This window comes from Oryctolagus cuniculus, chromosome 2 (genome assembly GCF_964237555.1).
Source record: "Oryctolagus cuniculus chromosome 2, mOryCun1.1, whole genome shotgun sequence".
NCBI classification, from domain to species: domain Eukaryota; kingdom Metazoa; phylum Chordata; class Mammalia; order Lagomorpha; family Leporidae; genus Oryctolagus; species Oryctolagus cuniculus.
This window is the reverse complement of record NC_091433.1, coordinates 147,616,286-147,633,420: the sequence shown is the minus strand read 5'-3', so window position 1 is coordinate 147,633,420 and position 17,135 is coordinate 147,616,286. Positions and strand designations below refer to the sequence as shown.

The 17,135-nt window shown below is 48.2% G+C and overlaps 1 protein-coding gene and 1 long non-coding RNA gene across 17 annotated transcripts in view; one reads left to right on the top strand and one right to left on the bottom strand.

Moving 5' to 3' along the window:
- EML6 (EMAP like 6) overlaps nt 1-17,135 on the top strand; it is a 388,832-nt gene that overhangs the window by 293,152 nt on the left and 78,545 nt on the right. For 15 of the 16 annotated variants that reach the window (XR_011386640.1, XR_011386638.1, XR_011386639.1 and 12 more), the window contains 2 exons: nt 12,295-12,373; nt 14,929-15,058. Coding sequence is in view for 8 of the 16 variants with exons in the window: in XM_070069105.1 (XP_069925206.1) it covers nt 12,295-12,373; nt 14,929-15,058 (209 nt within the window). In the remaining 8 variants the exon portion in view is untranslated. Of the gene's footprint in view, nt 1-10,197; nt 11,544-12,294; nt 12,374-14,928; nt 15,059-17,135 lie in introns of those variants that run through there. The other variant, XR_011386643.1, reaches the window with a different exon arrangement.
- On the bottom strand, nt 8,520-9,772 carry LOC138848618 (uncharacterized). Its single transcript, XR_011386644.1, has 2 exons — nt 9,408-9,772; nt 8,520-8,727 (listed from the first exon to the last, which is right to left on the bottom strand). It is a non-coding gene; the product is annotated as an uncharacterized lncRNA (long non-coding RNA).

The window sequence follows — 17,135 nt, the reverse complement described above, 5'->3', positions numbered from 1 at the left end:
CACAGGTGGAGGCTTAGCCTACTATGCAATAGCGCCGGCCCCAAAGTTAATTTTTGAATTTCTTTCTTTTTTTTTTTTTTTTTTTTTGACAGGCAGAGTGGACAGTGAGAGAGAGAGACAGAGAGAAAGGTCTTCCTTTTCCATTGGTTCACCCCCCAATGGCCGCCACGGCTGGCGTACTGCGCTGATCTGAAGCCAGGAGCCAGGAGCCTCTCCTGGTCTCCCATGGGGTGCAGGGCCCAAGCACTTGGGCCATCCTCCACTGCACTCCCGGGCCACAGCAGAGAGCTGGCCTGGAAGAGGGGCAACCGGGATGGAATCCGGCGCCCTGACCGGGACTAGAACCTGGAGTGCTGGCGCCACAGGTGGAGGATTAGCCTATTGAGCCCCGGTGCCGGCCCAAATTTAATTTTTAACACTTAAATTGTATTTTCTGAGCTCTGGTTTAACATAGTTAACTTCTGAATTATGGATAATTGTAGAAATAGGGTATTTGTAGCTTTAGTCAGATATATTTAATTTAATTATTTATCAGATATATTTAATTGGGACAATCAGCTGTTTTACCTAGGGAGATAACAAGTGAACAAGCTTCAAGAACAATGTTCTACATGTGCCACAAATGAAGTTTTCTATATGAATTAATACTATTTATTTTCCAGAGAAGGGGTCCCTCATACAATTAGTAAGTCATTTTAAAAATTCTTGTAATCTGAACACCACATTTGCTGTTCTTTCCTCCTAACTGACAGAGTTCCATGATCCAGCTGCCTGTGAGGGGGCAGGTAGTCCACATGTAAGAGTATTTCAAAAAGTCTGTGGAAAATCTAAAAGATAAGTTTATTTTGGTATAAAAATGTTTAAATCCATGCATAGTGTTGCAGAATACACATTTTCTATGAATATTTTGAATATACCTCTCATTTGTAAATGTAAATCCTCACAGATAAATTTTTAACACAGAAGAAGTATCTCTAGGACATTTTTAAAGGCAAAAGTCAGTTAATGATGGGGTTTTATATTGAATTTGTTAGTATTCTCATTACCTCTCCTATAGTTGAAGCCTCTGTTGTTGTTCAATTCCCCTTGGTTGGTTGGTTTGTTATTTGGTTCTTTCTGTCAAGAAGATTTGGCTCAATGAGAATCAAAATGAAATTCAGCTCCTTTGGGGTTTCTTCCTACTTATAAAACTTCAGCTGCGTCTAAAGGTTATCTCAAAAGTAGCTATCGACATTCTGGCAAAGCCTTGAAGATATTCTATACATCAGTGTTGCTTCTGACACCAGTTTGACACCTCATGAGAGGACAGTGTGTGCATGTTGGGAAGATGGAAAGGTAGCAGCACAACATTTAGAAAATCTGAAGTTTCTTTACTTGGGGATACATGGGAAGCTATAGATACTCACTTGATTACACAACACAGGGGCTAACAGCTCTCCTCACACATTAAGCTTTCCCAGTTTGCAGCAGGTCCCAGTGAAATATAAAACCATGCTTATGAGAATTTTTCCAAGCAAAGAGGCTTTCTTTAATATTTTATACCTTTCTATCTTTTACTGAAACATTTAGGAGAATCTGACTACATGGCCACCAGTTTAGGGAGGTATGAGTAACTCCTAAAAAAATTTTTTTTAAAGATTGATTGTTTGATTTGAAAGGTATAAGGGAGGGGAGGAGAGAGGGAGAGAGAGAGATACCTTCCATCTGCTGGTTTACTCCCCAAATGGTCACAACAACAAGGGCTAGGCCAAGCTGAAGCCAGGAGCCAGGAATGCTATCCAAGTCTCCCACATGGGCGACAAAGGCTAAGCACTTGGACCATCATCTGTCAACCCCCTAGGTTTGTTAGTAGGAAGCAGGATTGGAAGTGAAGCAGCCAGAACTCTCACTGGTACCCCAGTAGGGGATGCTGGCATCTCAAGCAGCGGGTTAAGCACAACACCAGCCCCCTAAAATCCCAATTCTAACACACTTCAGCTTGTCTGTCTACCTTGAGGTTGAAGACACTGACTTTGGCCCCAATGGAACCCTGGCCCAGTAGGCCCAGGCTTCAGGCTTTCTGAGGCTCTCTCCTGCATAGTAGAATGGGTTCTTTGATTATCCCCCTGACTGTATCTGTTTTGCCCTCTAAGCTCATCCCTGGTTAAGCTTGTTCTCTGGGTGCGATTCTGAGATTGGCACTGGGGAGAATGACCTTTCCTAGGGCTTCACTTCTTTGTTGCTCTACTATCCCACTCCTGTTAGTTGGAAGCCTGGGGATTGCATTAGGAATTGAACGGTCATAGGCCCTTGTTGTTAATCAGGTTTTGGGCTGTTTATAATGCCCTCTTCTCCCATCCAGGACATAAACTCTGTGAAGGTAACATTTCTTTACTTATAAACTACTTTATGTCTGAAGTCAAGAACAGACGAATAAACTCCTTACTAAGGTTTCAGTTCCTTCCCAGTCACTGATGCTTACAGACTAGCTATGAAATGGGAGGTTTTGGTAATACCTTGTCTTAAAAGTTCATAACACAGCTTGGAGCTTCCTGCCTCAGCATCCTGGTCGTCCTCTAGCCTTCGGGTTAGGACCTCCCATCTCGCTTCTGCCTTGAGGGAGTTCCAAACAGTGGCCTGCCACGGAGCGCCCTCCTCCTCCAGGCTGTATCTGAGTGGCCTTGAGGAAAATGGGCCCCCTTTTCAGGAAAGGAATGTGTGACATTGGATGTTTAGGAACGATCTTGGGTATCAGACAACTCTTTCTCAGTCCTGTCTATTAGGACTTCTTTCTTCTATGTGGATGGATGAGTAGTGCCTTCGGTAGGCTGCATGGAAGAGGACTCACTTCCAGGCACCAGTGTCCCCTTGAAACGCTCACCCACGCCTGGCTGAATGCAGCCACCAGCATCTCATCCTCTCTGAGCAACCCCATCTGTAGACCTGCAGGAGAGTCAGGGTCCCCAGGGTTGCTCCTTCACTGCCTCTCGGTGCTGTGCCCTCCCTGGGTTCTGGTGGGTATCTCCTTGCCCATTTTCCAAGCCCCAGCAATGGCAGAGGTGAGCAATGTTCATACAAGAGCCTGACTGAGTGGGGTTTAGGCATCCCTAGACTTGTAATGGGGTCCTGTGTCCCAAGTGGAATCCTTTTCCCAATTCTCCATCGTGAAGGGTAAAGGAGTTGTCAGCAGCTGCCTTCCAGCACAGAGACAGCTTCTCTCTCTTCCACCTCAGCTCCAGGCTTAGGAAAGGCTGGGGTGGCAGTGCCAGGGTATGATAAGGAGAGCATCTGAATATTCTTACATTAATACTTCAGTCCTTCTGGTATGTACTTCCTCTCAGGCTGCTGCATTTGTTCCTTAGGAAGCCATGGAATTTTGACCAAACCTAAATTAGAAGCAGATTCTGAACCTTTATAAATGGTAGGAACTTTATTCCAGTTGACGGGCTAGCACCAGATGACCCCAGAATTCCACTGTTATGTTAGGGTTTTTTGAATTTTTTTCTTAAATTGTGCTAATGGCTAGATAGATAAAACCTTAAATTGTATCCTCTATTTTGTATACTTTCTGATCTAATTTGAATAGCTCATGAACTTAAAGTCCTGTAAAGGAACCTGTGTACCATGGGTTTATTTAAAAAAATAAAGGGAGGGGGGTTGTTGTTGCTTTTGCAACAACATTAAACATTAATAACAATGTTTAATCTTTGGGTCCTCAATCTATGGGTCCATGGCAACAAAATATTTCAAGTACTATCAGATGGTAAACTTTATCTGTAAGACAGTCAGTTCCCCAAGTCTTTTCTCTGTCACAGTGCCTTGTCCAAGGTGTATAATAAATATTTCTTGGATGAATGGACAGATAGATGAATTTACTTAACTCCTTAGTAGTTATTCTGTCCTCACAATGCTCTTTCATTTTCCTGCATCTGTGGCTTAAACTTTGTGGAAAATGATGTGATTCATGTAGAATCTAAGAATGCTCCAACTGATCATAAGACTGCTCTTTTTTTTCCAGTCAGTCAGTTATCCATTTTTTTTATCTTAAGGCAGAGAAGAAACAGAGAGGGATACAGAGACAAAGATTTCCATCCACAGGTTCACTCTGCAAATGCCCGCAACAGCTGGGTCGGGCCAGGCAGAAGACGAGTTCTACATCGGGGTATCCCACGTGGGTGACACAGACCCACACATCTGAGGTGTCACCTTCTGCCTCCCTGGGGTGCGTATCAGCAGGACGCTGGAGCTGAAGGCAGAGGCAGGACTTGAACCCAGGCACTCTGATACGGGTTGTGGCTTAGAGCAGTGTTTTAGCCACTGCGCCAGAGGCCTGCCTCAAGACTGTTCCCGAATAAAGGATTTTCTTCATAGCATCTATCTACTAGGTATTGAAATATTTTATTCAAATCTATGTAAATAACCCCAGACAAGAGAATTGAAATGAAGACTGTGTTGTAGCCATCACACCCACTTTACATACAGAGAGTGCTGCTTTGTTGGCAGATTTACCGTGAAACAAAGAACGTGCTCTTAAGCGACAGAGTGCAAGACCCCAAAACTGGGGAAGGTTTAGACAGATTTCCTTGAGTGAAACCACCATGTATGAGTAATCCCAGCCTTTCTTCTATCCTTTTATGCCATGTTTAGAGACAGAAATCTTGGGAGAACCTTCCTCCAGCTCTTTGTTTAAGTGCTGTATATACCCGGTGCTCTATGGGAATTCCAGGCTGGCCTGAGGCATGACGAGCAGGGGGAAGCTGGACAGTGCTCCCCTCCCCGCCCCATGGACATATTGATGGCTTCTCCAGCAGTTTCCTCAGCTCCACAGGCCTGAAAGAGGCCCTTTGTTGTGGTTGGTCAAGAGCTGCTTTGTGGGCCGATATTGTTTGAGTTGCTAAGCAGGTGCAGTGCAGTGCTGCCATGCTGAGACTTTATCAAAACTGTGGAATCCCGCCTAGAAGCCTGGTCCAGTAAATGGACAGGGACCTCTCGTTCTGTATTTCCATCTTGTTTGTGAGGATGGACTGACTGGAAAGAGGCCGAGTTTGCAGAGAGGCCCCTGGTCGCATGCACATTGCATTGAGGCTAAGCTAGTCCTCACTGTGGGTGAGTGGTGACACCCATGTAATGCAGGCAGGGTGAGACGGCCCCTGCTCCCCTGCAGTCTTTCTCTCTGGGCTCAATACCCATTAGTTCTGTAAGAGTCCTGCAGGTGCACCTGTTTTGAACAGGTAGAACGTGGCGTGGCTCCCATTCTTTATGAAGGCAGGTGGAAGGAACTGATTGCAATACCTATGAAACTCTGAAATGCTGAAATTCATTATTTCTAAGGCCTATTGTTTAGGTAAGTAACTCTACAAAAAGCTGAACTGTTAATTTACTTTTTAAGTGAATTTACTGCTAGTTTCATAAATTATGAGCCTTGTTCAAACCCCTTGATTTTCTGTATTGGTTTCAAGCAAAGCTACAGCTTCTATATAACTGATAATTTTAAGAATTTAGTCGTCATTCATTACAGAATAGTTTGCTTTCAATCACAAGAAAAGTATGCCAGGACATAAAACTTCAGAGGTAAAAAGTGCTAGAAAATGATTTTTTAAGACTAATGTCCATGAAAAATCAGTCCTATGGTGTAATCAGTTGAACTAAAGCTCCTCATTGGCAGTGGTTTTATTTTTTTAAGTATCAAAAACAGATTTGTTCTTTTCTGTGAAAAAGGAAGGTCTCTTAGAAGAATGTAGCCGAGTTGGTTCTGATTATTATTATTATTATTATTATTATTATTATTATTTTGGACAGGCAGAGTGGACAGTGAGAGAGAGACAGAGAGAAAGGTCTTCCTTTTGCCGTTGGTTCACCCTCCAATGGCCGCCACGGCTGGCGCACTGTGGCTGGTGAACCGCGCTGATCCGAAGGCAGGAGCCAGGTGCTTCTCCTGGTCTCCCATGGGGTACAGGGCCCAAGCACTTGGGCAATCCTCCACTGCCTTCGCGGGCCACAGCAGAGAGCTGGCCTGGAAGAGGGGCAACCGGGACAGAATCCGGCGCCCCGACCGGGACTAGAACCCGGTGTGCCGGTGCTGCTAGGTGGAGGATTAGCCTAGTGAGCCGCGGCACCAGCCGGTTCTGATTATTTTTAAACGTTTATTTCCATTTACTTGAAATATACAGTGACAGAGAAAGAGGAAGGGAGTAGGGGAGGGGAGGAGGGAGATGTTGGGGAGAGCTCTTCCATCTGCTGATTGGCTCCTTAAATGCCCACAATAGCCAGGGCTGGGCCAGGCTGCAGCCAGGAGCCCAGAACTCCATTTGGGTCTCCTGTGTGGGTGACAAGGCCCCAAAGCACATCAGCCATCTTCTGTTGGTACCCAGGTGTATTGGCAGGAAGCTGGATCAGAAACAGAGGAGCCAAACCTGAACCCCAACTCCAATATGGCACCCCAAGTGGGAGTTTAACCTGCTGCGCCACAACACCTGTCCCATGTTGGATTCTTGTGATCAGGTCTCTGAATATCCCACAGGGTTCTCCATTTGGAGGGAATGGTTGCTACCATGGAGCATTTACCCTCTGTTTCTACTGTTATGTAGTTGAGATATGGTTGTTTTGAAGGTATTTGCACAAGAGGATAACAGGCACAGTTCATGGCCCCCAGAATGATGTCAGCGGACTATACTGTGTTGGAGGTGTATTTAAAGCTTGCTGGAGCGCTCTCTGACCTGCCACATCCTCCCTGACAAAGTTCATGTCATGCTCTGTCATCTTCTACCCCTCCTTGTTCCAGTCATTTGTCAACTTCCTGTCTCTGAGGAGCAGGGTCAATGGTCAGCTGGCCAATGCTCAATCCTGCCTGTGGCATGGAATATGTCATCACCTGGAATTCCACTCTCTGGGGCAACTTGACCTTCTCTCCTCCAGAGTCCTCGTTCCATATACACCTGATCTTCATCCTCATTAAGACATCCGGGGTCCAGACACCCCCATGTTCTCCCAAGTTCAACAGGCCCCTCCTAGCCTCACATTTTTCCTGCCCAAAAGCCACTGTCTCAGTCTGCTTGGCCCTGTCCCCTTCCCTGTATTTCCCCTGTGACCCACCTCTCCGTTCCCTGACAAGGACCTCACCCAGCAGCGCAGATGGCCACCACCAGAGGGGCCACGTTGCCAGCTGCACGTGGGTCCCCTGCACTGCCGGTTTGTTGTCATGCTTGTCTTTGCTTGGTCCTCTCGGCCACCCTCTGAGCAGTCTGCAGAATCATTCCCCCTCCTCAGCCTTCTGCTCCTCGGCTCCCGGTGGCTGCTTTCCTGCCTTCCTCGCTGGGGAAATAGGAGCCACTGGGCAGGAACTCCACCTTGACACTTGTCCCTCTCTCTTCATCCCCACCCACGGAAGCGTAGAGGAAGTGAGCCCCTCCTTCCACTCCAGACTGGCCATGCAGCTGGTGCCTGCTCCTGGCCACCTGTCTGTGCCTCCTCATCATCTCCCCTTGTCTCTGCATCTAATTCTACACCCCGCCGTTGAACCCAAGTCCTCAGCCAAGAAACAGGTTCCGGTCTTTCCCATCCCCACCCAGCTTCCTCCAGGAGAAAAAAAACAATGCTTTGATCTTACTCCCACACACATCCCAGCCTCTCCTTCCTTCCCCGTCCCCTTCTCGTCCAGGCTCCGCTGTCTCGGCTTCATTCCCTGCCCCTGTCTTTCCTGCCTGCCATGCGGCTGACCAGGGAGCGGTCTAATTCCCTCATCTGATTGGCTCTCTTCGATGTCCCTCCTGCTGAAAAGAAGACCTCGTTTCTTCTTGAGTAGCACTGTCTAGTAAAAATAAAACGCAAGCCATGTATGTGACGTTTCTAGTAGCCACATTTTAAAAAGTTAAAAGAGGTGGGTGGAATTAGTTTCAGCAGATTATTTCACTTAACCCAGTTGATTCAAGATGTCATCACTTCAATATGTAATCAATACAAAAAAGTATTAACAAGGTCTATTATATTTACGTTTTAAAAACTAGTTTTGGTCAGACTGCCAAGTGCGAAGTGTGCTTTAGTTAGAGCACCTCTGGACCTGGAGGAGCCTCTGCTGAGGTGCTCGGCCGCCTTGTGTGGCGGTGACTGCGGTCCAGTGCAGCTGTAGGCAGGCTTCTGAAGCAGCCCTTCCTGGCACTCCTCCCCCTCGTCAGTGGTCAGCCCTCCTCTGCTCTAAGTTCCTTCCCCTGCACCTGTACGCTTTGAACCTTTCAACCAAATCATTTGACATTCACCCAAGTGTCCAAGTTTGGTACTGTACCCTCGTTTGAAAACAAAAACAAAAACAAAAACAAAAACTGTGCCATAGGCTTTGCGAGAGTGTTTTCAAGATGGCAGACTTCTCTCAGGGCATCCCTTGTTCTGTCTGACTCCTTTCCCTCAACCCCACCTGGACACTGAACAACGCTGTAGATGGTTCTGGAAGACATAGAAATATATGGAATCCTGTTCCTTTTGTGTGGATAACAGAGAGATCCCAGGCGTTGGAGATTTTCTCTGAACCTATATTTATCCTACAACAGTGACTTTAAAAAAATTTATTTATTTATTTGAAAGGCAGAGTTATAGAAAGAGAAAGGTCTTCCATTCACTGGTTCACTCCCTAAATGGCTTCAATGGCCAGAGCTGGGCCAATCCAAAGCCAGGAGCTTCTTCTGGGTCTTCCATGAGAGTGCAGGGGCCCAAGGACTTGGGCCATCTTCTACTGCTTTCCCAGGCCATAGCAGAGAGCTGGATTGGAAGAGGAGCAGCCGGGCCTTGAACTGGTGCCCATATGGGATGCTGGCACTGCGGGCAGCGGCTTTATCTGCTATGCCGTGATGCCAGCCCCTAGCAATGGTTCTTAATCTTTCTCTCTTAAATCACAGACATCTCTGAAAAGCTTGTTAAGACATGCCTCCTTCCCCCAGCAAACTTCGTTAAGAGCAGACATAATTGTGTCAGGGGTTCACTGAGTTGCAGAAGCCCGTGTGTGGCAGTGTTAGAGGCTGATTCTGAAACAGTGCTCAGGATCAAGTGCTGGTCCCGTCTAATACCAGGATTAAGATTAGTTGTTTTTCCCTAGACATTCTGAAAACACTTAGAGGATTTTACGGCACATTTGGAATTTGAACAAAGTTATGTTTCCTCCAAGGATACTTTGAATATTCACCAACAACACTAAAAGCAATTTTAAATTTGTTCTTGGCTAAGGGAGCTAAGTTTCCCCACTCCCACACCCCCCATTTATAACAACTGCTCTGTGTGGCTCTGCAAGCCGTGCCTCCCGGCAGGCTCTCACCTTGAGCTCATGCTGGGTTGTGCCAGCCTCCTGAGGCGGGGACTGGGAGGAACAAATGCACACCAGGCCGTTGACCTCCCCCCCGGGGGGGCCCATGTCAGGGAGAGTGTGTCGGGTACCCTCCACGCACCTTCAAGTGAGTCTAGGTTTTCTCTTCAGCAGCCCTGCTCCTGCCTGCAGAATGTGCCACCTGTCTGCACAGGGAGCACAGGGCCACGAGGTGGTAGATCCGCCCACAAGCACAGCACAAGGCCCCCAGCCCTGGGCGAGAACGGGGCAGCCTCATTACCCAGCGCCAAGTCACATGCCTGAGTTCACTGCCTCTCCGTGGTTTCCCTGCCTTATCTGAGCTTCTCCTGCTCTCTCTGGAGCCCACGCCTGGCCATGACCCCGCTCTCCTGTTTATCCGATTTGTTTGCTCTCTTGCCAGCTTCTCCCATTAAATTTCTTGCCCAATGGAAGCGCTCTCTCTTCTTCATTGCCCCGAGTCATTCTGAAGCCCTGCTCACCCCCACCGAGTCCCTTTATGTCTCTGCTCCTCCCACCTGACCCCCCCACCGCCTCACCTTCCCAGCTCCTGGCCGTGCCAGGTCTCCCTGCCAACTCCCCAAAGCATTCGCTCTCCCACCCCATGCCAGATGGGAACAGCCGACTATAAAGTGTTTATTGGGCTGAGTGAATGTCCTCATGCCCTCTCCCTGCTCTTTCTTACTCCAGCAAAGCTTTTCAGTGTCACATTTCTGATGAAATCTGAATCTGGAAGGATTTAGATCCCCTGAAAAATGCGAAACTCCAGCATTTGGCTGTGTTGGGAATTTTTGGCAGTTCCGCCCACGTCTGATGTTACGAGCACTGTTTATAGATGCTTGGAAAGAAGCCTTTAATACTTGTATTGTGTTTTAACTTGCTTTCCTTTGGAGGCAGGGAATTGTCAAGTAAGTATTCTTACAGTCTGGAAAAGCACAGGTGTTCGCTCAACATCCCCCATAAGTGCTCGTGCACAATCCGCAGCCGGGAAGGGTAGTTCTTAAAACCTGCTGACTTTGCCACAAGGCAGGTGTTCTGTCCTTGCGCCTTTCACCCTCAGTTTTGAAGCAATGCAGCTGTAAACGTGTGCTTGTGAAACAAGAAATACTCCGAGATCGCTTTACTTTTCAGTTTTTTTACCAAACATCAAGGTGGAAAAAAAGCCTCGAGTTGCCTTTCTGTGTATATGATATATATACAGTCTCGTGTATATATAAATATGCAGTGTTTGTGCTTGTATGCATAACTATATACAGTGTATAATATATTACATATTATACAGCCTGCGTGTACCCTGAAAACGAGCCCTGTGTTGAATCTCAAACTATGCCTTCTGACTCATGCCGTAGTGCTGCTGGCCCCTTGCTGCCCTCATGGACCCTGGCTTGCTTTTGTCATACACACAAACGTTCTGAGGACTGCGAAGAGACCCACGGTTTCATCTGAAAGCCCCCCTAAAACAGAAGAAAGAGCAGATGTCCTGGGAAGCGATAATTAATGTGAAGGAAGCATCCAACTGTGCGAGCTGGCTGGCCCCCAGCCTCTGAGTGGGCTCAGTGTGGTGGCAATGATGTCAGCCGGGGGTGTCGTTCGTAGAGATGAGCTCTCTGCCCATTCTTCGCTGGTGATTATAGTACCATTTGGCCTAGTTATCACTTGTGATTATATAACATGTTTTAATTGAAGAGTTTCTGAGAAAATAAAGGGACCTTGTTTTCCCATGCACAAAAAAACAAAACCTATAAGCCATTCCGGCAGGCAAGCTGACCTACCAAGAGCCACTGGGAATTACCAGGCTAAATTATGAGTTGAACTTGATTTGGCCACAAAGTAACCATTGTGCATGACGCCCAGCTATGTCCAGGAGGTGGTGGCTGGCTCTCGGAGAACCTTCTCTCCAACACAGGGGAGCGGGGACAGAGTCCCAGGCACACCGGTGAAGCCCCGAGAGCGTGCCGGAAGCATTGCGAAGGCTGCCTTTTCTCTTCCTGTCCCGTAGGCGCGTCAGTGCAGTTCGCCCAGAGGTGGCAGGGTCTGAGCTTTCTGAATGTGTGGACCAGCGCACTCTTTCCTTTCTGTTTTAGTCCTTGCTGGCATGCCGGGGAAGCATGGTTTGTGCCACACAGGAATGTCTGTTCACTTGGAAAATGCTTGTGCATGAATGAGTGGTTGCTAATGCTGCTCTAAACTGTACTAAGTTTCTCACTTGGCTTTGTTTGCTGCTTACAAGGGGATCAAGGTAATCCTTTCTCTTTGCATATCCAAGGAGCAATAAATGAGTGGATTTGGAATCTGCAGTGGGAGCAGGTGCAGTGGGAGCTGGTGTGGGTCCCTCAGAGCCATGCTAGTGTCTAGGGAACCCCACAGCACCAAGAATCGGCCCAGTCATTTAGGAGGTCACTAGGGGCTACTCACTAGATCTCCAGTTAGCTTGGCAAGCCCCAAAGCCCAAAAGTGAGAGGAAAAGGTGACCCTGCGGGACAGAGTGGCAGGTACAAGTTCTGTCTTTTGTGCCTTTGCATCCTCTTTGCCCTTCCATGTGGCAAGACCAACCCTGGGCATTTTGCACATGGCCCAGAGCCTGGCTCATGAATGCCATGTCACATCCCCCTGGGATCTAAACCTAAGCGCTGGCAAGTCCCTGTCTGAAAAGTGGCCAGTGGCTTCTGGAAATCGGGCCCCGTCCTTTCCATGGCTGGGCTCCTCACCGGCCCAGGTGCCCTTCATGGCTCCCAGGATGACGCCAAGGGTGGGCAGGAGGGACTGAGCCTGACTTTGGTGCCCTCAGAGTTGGGAGGCCCCCTCAGCACAGGACTTTTCATGTCAGGAGCTTCTTCCAGCAGGGAGGGAAAGGGGGGACAGGACGGAACCCAGGGCCAGGGCCCTCTGAGTGGGGAGCCTGGCGCTGGCCTCCACCGAGGCGCCAGGCAGGCAACCTCACTGGCTCGTGTTTGATGCTGTGCCTCCTCGGGCTGCTCTCTCTGTTCCAGACCACCTGTCAGCCGCGCAGCTCCCCAGCCTGACAAGCTCCAGAAGAACAACATCACCAGAAAAAAGAAGCTGGTTGAGGTGAGAAAATTCAACATTGTTTCACTTTTAATCCTGTGTTCACTTTTAGTCCTGTTGTACTGAGAGCTGCCTGTTGGACTCCACCTTCCTCATGGCCCACAACACTGGGGAACCCATGGGCCTGTTAGCTCTCTCTGTGCACCCCCACCCCTGGGACCCCAGCGTCATAGTTCAATTCTTCCCCTCCCTACCCTATCCTATCAGGACTAACTCTAAATGGCCAATGACCTTAAACCTGGCTCCCTTCCCCACTACGTGTACCACTTGGGGCCTCAGTATCCCTTTCATGGACAAGAGAGGCCACAGAGGAGGAGAGAGCTTGATTCCTCGCTGCCTCCAGTATTGTGTGAGCACTTGCTGTGTGCCGGGTGCTGGGCTGTGCACTTCTTGGAAGTGTTTCAGACAATCCTGACACACATCAGATAGGTGCTTTGTAGCTTCCGTTTTACATGTGAGGGCACTGTGGCTCAGCAAAGTTAAGAGGGTTGTTAAGTTCCATGCACCAGGGGCCAGTGTTGTGGCATAGTGGGTAAAGCTGCCACCTGCAGCTCCAGCATCACATGTGGGTGCCGATTCATGTCCCAGCTGCTCCACTTCCAACCCAGCTCCCTGCTAGTGGCCTGGGAAAAGCAGCAGATGACCAGTGTGCTTGGGCCCCTGCCACCCATGTGGGAGACTCAGATGAAGAGCCTGGCTTTGGCCTGGCCCAGCACTGGCTGTTGTGGTCATATGGAGGGTGAACCAGTGGTTGGAATATCTGTCTCTCCTTCTCTATACATAATTCTGATTTTCAAATAGGTAAGTTAATAAAAAAAAAAAAAAAAAAAAAAAAAAAAAAAAAAAAAAAAAAACCTCCATGCACAAGATCAGTAGGCCAGTAAGTAGAGAAAGGTTTGACTCGGTTGTTGAGACTTGAGGATCAGCTCCAGTAAACTCCCAGAGTTAGCCCTTTACAATATTAATCTTTGCTACCTAACCCCAGCCATTAAGACTCAGGGGATTCTGACATTGACAATGGAGTTGAAGTTTCTGGTTTTGCAACCTTAGCCAGGGCCACTTCCAAGGTCATTGCCTGTGATTCCCCACCACAAGTGAAATCCCTAACACAAGCGCACTACTGCCCCTGGCTCTTTCTCACTCTTTTCTATCGTCCAGCCCTGCCCCACCCAGACCCTTCTCCAGTGACGCCCTTCACCCTGAACCCTTCCTCACTCCCCCTCTGCTGCAGCCCTCATTGCCTCTTGGCTGAACTTCATTTCCCGCTCATCTCTCCAGCTCCTCTGCTGGTCTGTGCACTCACTGAAGCCAAAATCCCTGTCTTCAGATTGATTGGAAAGTGGGTATTTAGTAAGCGGCTTTATCATGAAACATAGCACACGTCAGGACATGCAGCTGAGCGTAAGGAGAGACAGCCAGGAGCTGCAGACCTATCATAAGCCAGATGGCTCCTCTCTTCCCGGAGGAGTCTTGTGCGCGCCTGGTGCATTCTTCTCTTTATCTGCAGACTTCTTGAACTGTTTTTGCCTGGGTGGGGTCACATGTTGCAGACACAGCTTCTGGGAAGCATACCTGAGGGAGAGACTGACACTTGCTAAGGTGAAAGGAAGAGAAAGGCGTTCCAGGTGATACTTACAAAAAACAAAATCCTAAGGATAGGAACACTCACGCTGTGTGAGCTCCATGGACAAGTCAGGCCCGACCAAGGGGTGCGGGAGCTGGAGTTGGGGGTGTGGGAGAAGGACCCAGTGGGCCACCTTACAGAGTTTGAGCTTATATCCCATAGGCAATGAAAGACTCTGAACTTTTGTTGAATTAAGAGGTGTTGTAGTATTTTAGGAAAATTAACCTGCTTGTAATTGGTGAGCTTTATTTAGAAAAAAGGCCAGATTCAAAGAAACCAGAGAAGGGAAACTCACATCTTAACTTCATATCCCACCAACCAGCACAGTGCCAGCCCTATAGGTGGTGCCCGATGCACGTGTGTTGAAATCAGTTGAGAACTGCTGTGAATCAGCCACTGCTCTTTGTCACGGGACTCAAGACAGAAAGACCACAAACCAGGAACAGAATCTGGTTGTCGGGACAAACATGCAAATGCGTAAAAACTTTATAGGCCAAGCACCAAACATTTGCCCAATATTCTGCTCTGCAGGTCCCAGCCACATTTATAGGACTGAGGGGAGCCAGTCTCGGAGCCATTACTCAGCTTACCTGCAGGGCCGCTGAGGCACGGACCTGAGACTCCCAGGCGGCCTTTCTGGGGTATCAAGTGTGTAGACCTGGGCTCACCCACTGAACCGGCAAGTGTATCCGGTTTATTTAGAAAAGTCACTGTAATCCCGTGTACCCCTCTGCCAGCCTTACATTTCAGGGAACTGGAGAAGGGGCTGCGTTTTGTCCCGGGGTAGGCCAGGAGCACCGTGTCTCCAGCAACTGGCCATTGGCCTCACCAGCCATGCTGTTCCTGTGCCGGCGTGGCTGTTCCTGGGATGTGGGCGTGCTCCTCTGTTCTTACTGCCGCTGAGGGTCACTGTACTCTGTGTGTGTGAACGCAGGAGCTGGCCCTGGACCATGTGTTTGGCTACCGAGGGTTTGACTGCCGCAATAACCTGCACTACCTTAACGATGGCACCGACATCATCTTCCACACGGCAGCGGCCGGCATCGTTCAGAACCTCACCACAGGTAATGGGGCCACGCCAGCGTCGGAATCCGGCCTCTCCTTGGCGCTCCTTGCTACGCTTTCCCACTCTCAGATGTGCAAATGCTTCGGCAAGCTCCTTTCATGTAGAGCCATTCCCCTCAATTCCAGGCTATTCTCAGTTAGTCTTCAACTCCAGGAGACAAAGCCCTCTTCCTCTCTGGCTTGAACACCGCCAGGCCTTGCTGTAAACCCTAGTGGGGAGTTGTCTATGCTTACGTCAGCTCCTCAGAGGCTGGGCACCATGGAGAGGAGCCAGCGCAGGGTGTGGGGAGGAGAGAAGTCCTTGGAGACCGTAACCAAGAACAAAGCACAGGGGATTTTTTAGCAGCTCTTGTTTTTCAAGTTTTGTTTATTGGGGCTGCTTGGCTGTATTTACAATGAGAATGATAGACAAAAATATTCAGTGTCCCATGATGACTTCCATTTAAAAATAAAGATAAGCAACATTTTGAACAAAAAAGCCTTTAGAAATTAATTTAACAAAAATTCATATATTTTTAGAATTATTTATTTGAGAGAGAAAGAGAAAACTCTGCCATCTGTTGGTTCACACCCCAAAAGCCCTCAGGAGCTGGGATGGGCCTGGGCCAGTGCCAGGGACTCATGTCTAGGTCCGGGTGTAGGTCTCCCACGTGGGTGACAGAAACATAGTTACCTGAGCCGTCACCATTGCTTCTCAGGGTCCACATGAGCAGGAAGCTGGAGTCCACAGCCAGGAACTGAACCCAGGGGCTCTGACGTGGATATCAGGCATCTGAACCACTAGGCTAAATACCTATCCCCTAGACATCCATATCTTTGACACCAGATTTAAATATGTTAACTTTGCCTTAATTGCTTTAAATCTCAAAACAGACCTTTTTTTCAAATGTTTTTGTCCCTTCCCAATTCTAGGAAGTTGGTCCTAAATAAATTTAGTGGAGTCACTGGGCACATACTGATTTGTGCCTTTTTGAGGGAGAAGAAGGTCTTGAAATTTTCTATACATATTTTCAAATGTCTAGCTACATGTTACCATTTTAGTAGCTCTGTGTGTGTGTGTATGTGTGTGTGTGTGTGTGTGTGTGTGAGAGAGAGAGAGAGAGAGAGAGAGAGAGAGAGAGAGAGAGAGAGAGAAACACTACCATTTGCCTCTCAGACCTTGGGAATTTGGGTGAGTTTAAAGTGACCACTTAGGAAGTCAGCAACCACATTTCTTACACTAGATGATAAAGCACTTCTTGCCCTTACTTCTACTTCCTGTGATGTATGTCCACTTAAGACTTCTGGAGGGTAAAGCTGTCATCCAGGTACTCAAGCAGATTGACACTTGGTAAATATGATTAACAGGGAACTCCCTATAGATTTCTTATTTCACTCTTACCTCTATGATGAGTGAGTGGTGCCATTTCGTGCAGTAAAGCATTACCTCCGGTCCCGCCCACCTATAGATATCAAGAAGCCCTCAATCCCATGTCACGGGAGGGAGGAAATCTTTTTTTTTTTTTTTTTTTTTTTTTTTTTGACAGGCAGAGTGGACAGTGAAAGAGAGAGACAGAGAGAAAGGTCTTCCTTTGCCGTTGGTTCACCCTCCAATGGCCGCCATGGCCAGCATGCTGCGGCCGGCGCACCACGCTGATCCGATGGCAGGAGCCAGGTACTTTTCCTGGTCTCCCGTGGGGTACAGGGCCCAAGCACTTGGGCCATCCTCCACTGCACTCCCTGGCCACAGCAGAGAGCTGGCCTGGAAGAGGGGCAACCGGGACAGAATCTGGCTCCCTGACCGGGACTAGAACCCGGTGTGCCGGCGCCGCAAGGCGGAGGATTAGCCTAGTGAGCCGTGGCGCTGGCCAGGGAGGAAATCTTAAACTTGACCATTTTGGTCTCTGGACCTCATAAGGCCGCAGGAAGCATGGAAGTGGAGCTCAGACACAGTAGTAATGAATACCAACTTTTCCCCCAGATGTAGAATGAACATGTAAATTTTTAAAAGGGACTTCCTGTCTTCCCAAAGATGGTTCTAAAGTGAGCATTTGGAGGCTTTAAGTTCTCACTTGTGCAAGGAATCTCCAGACTCCA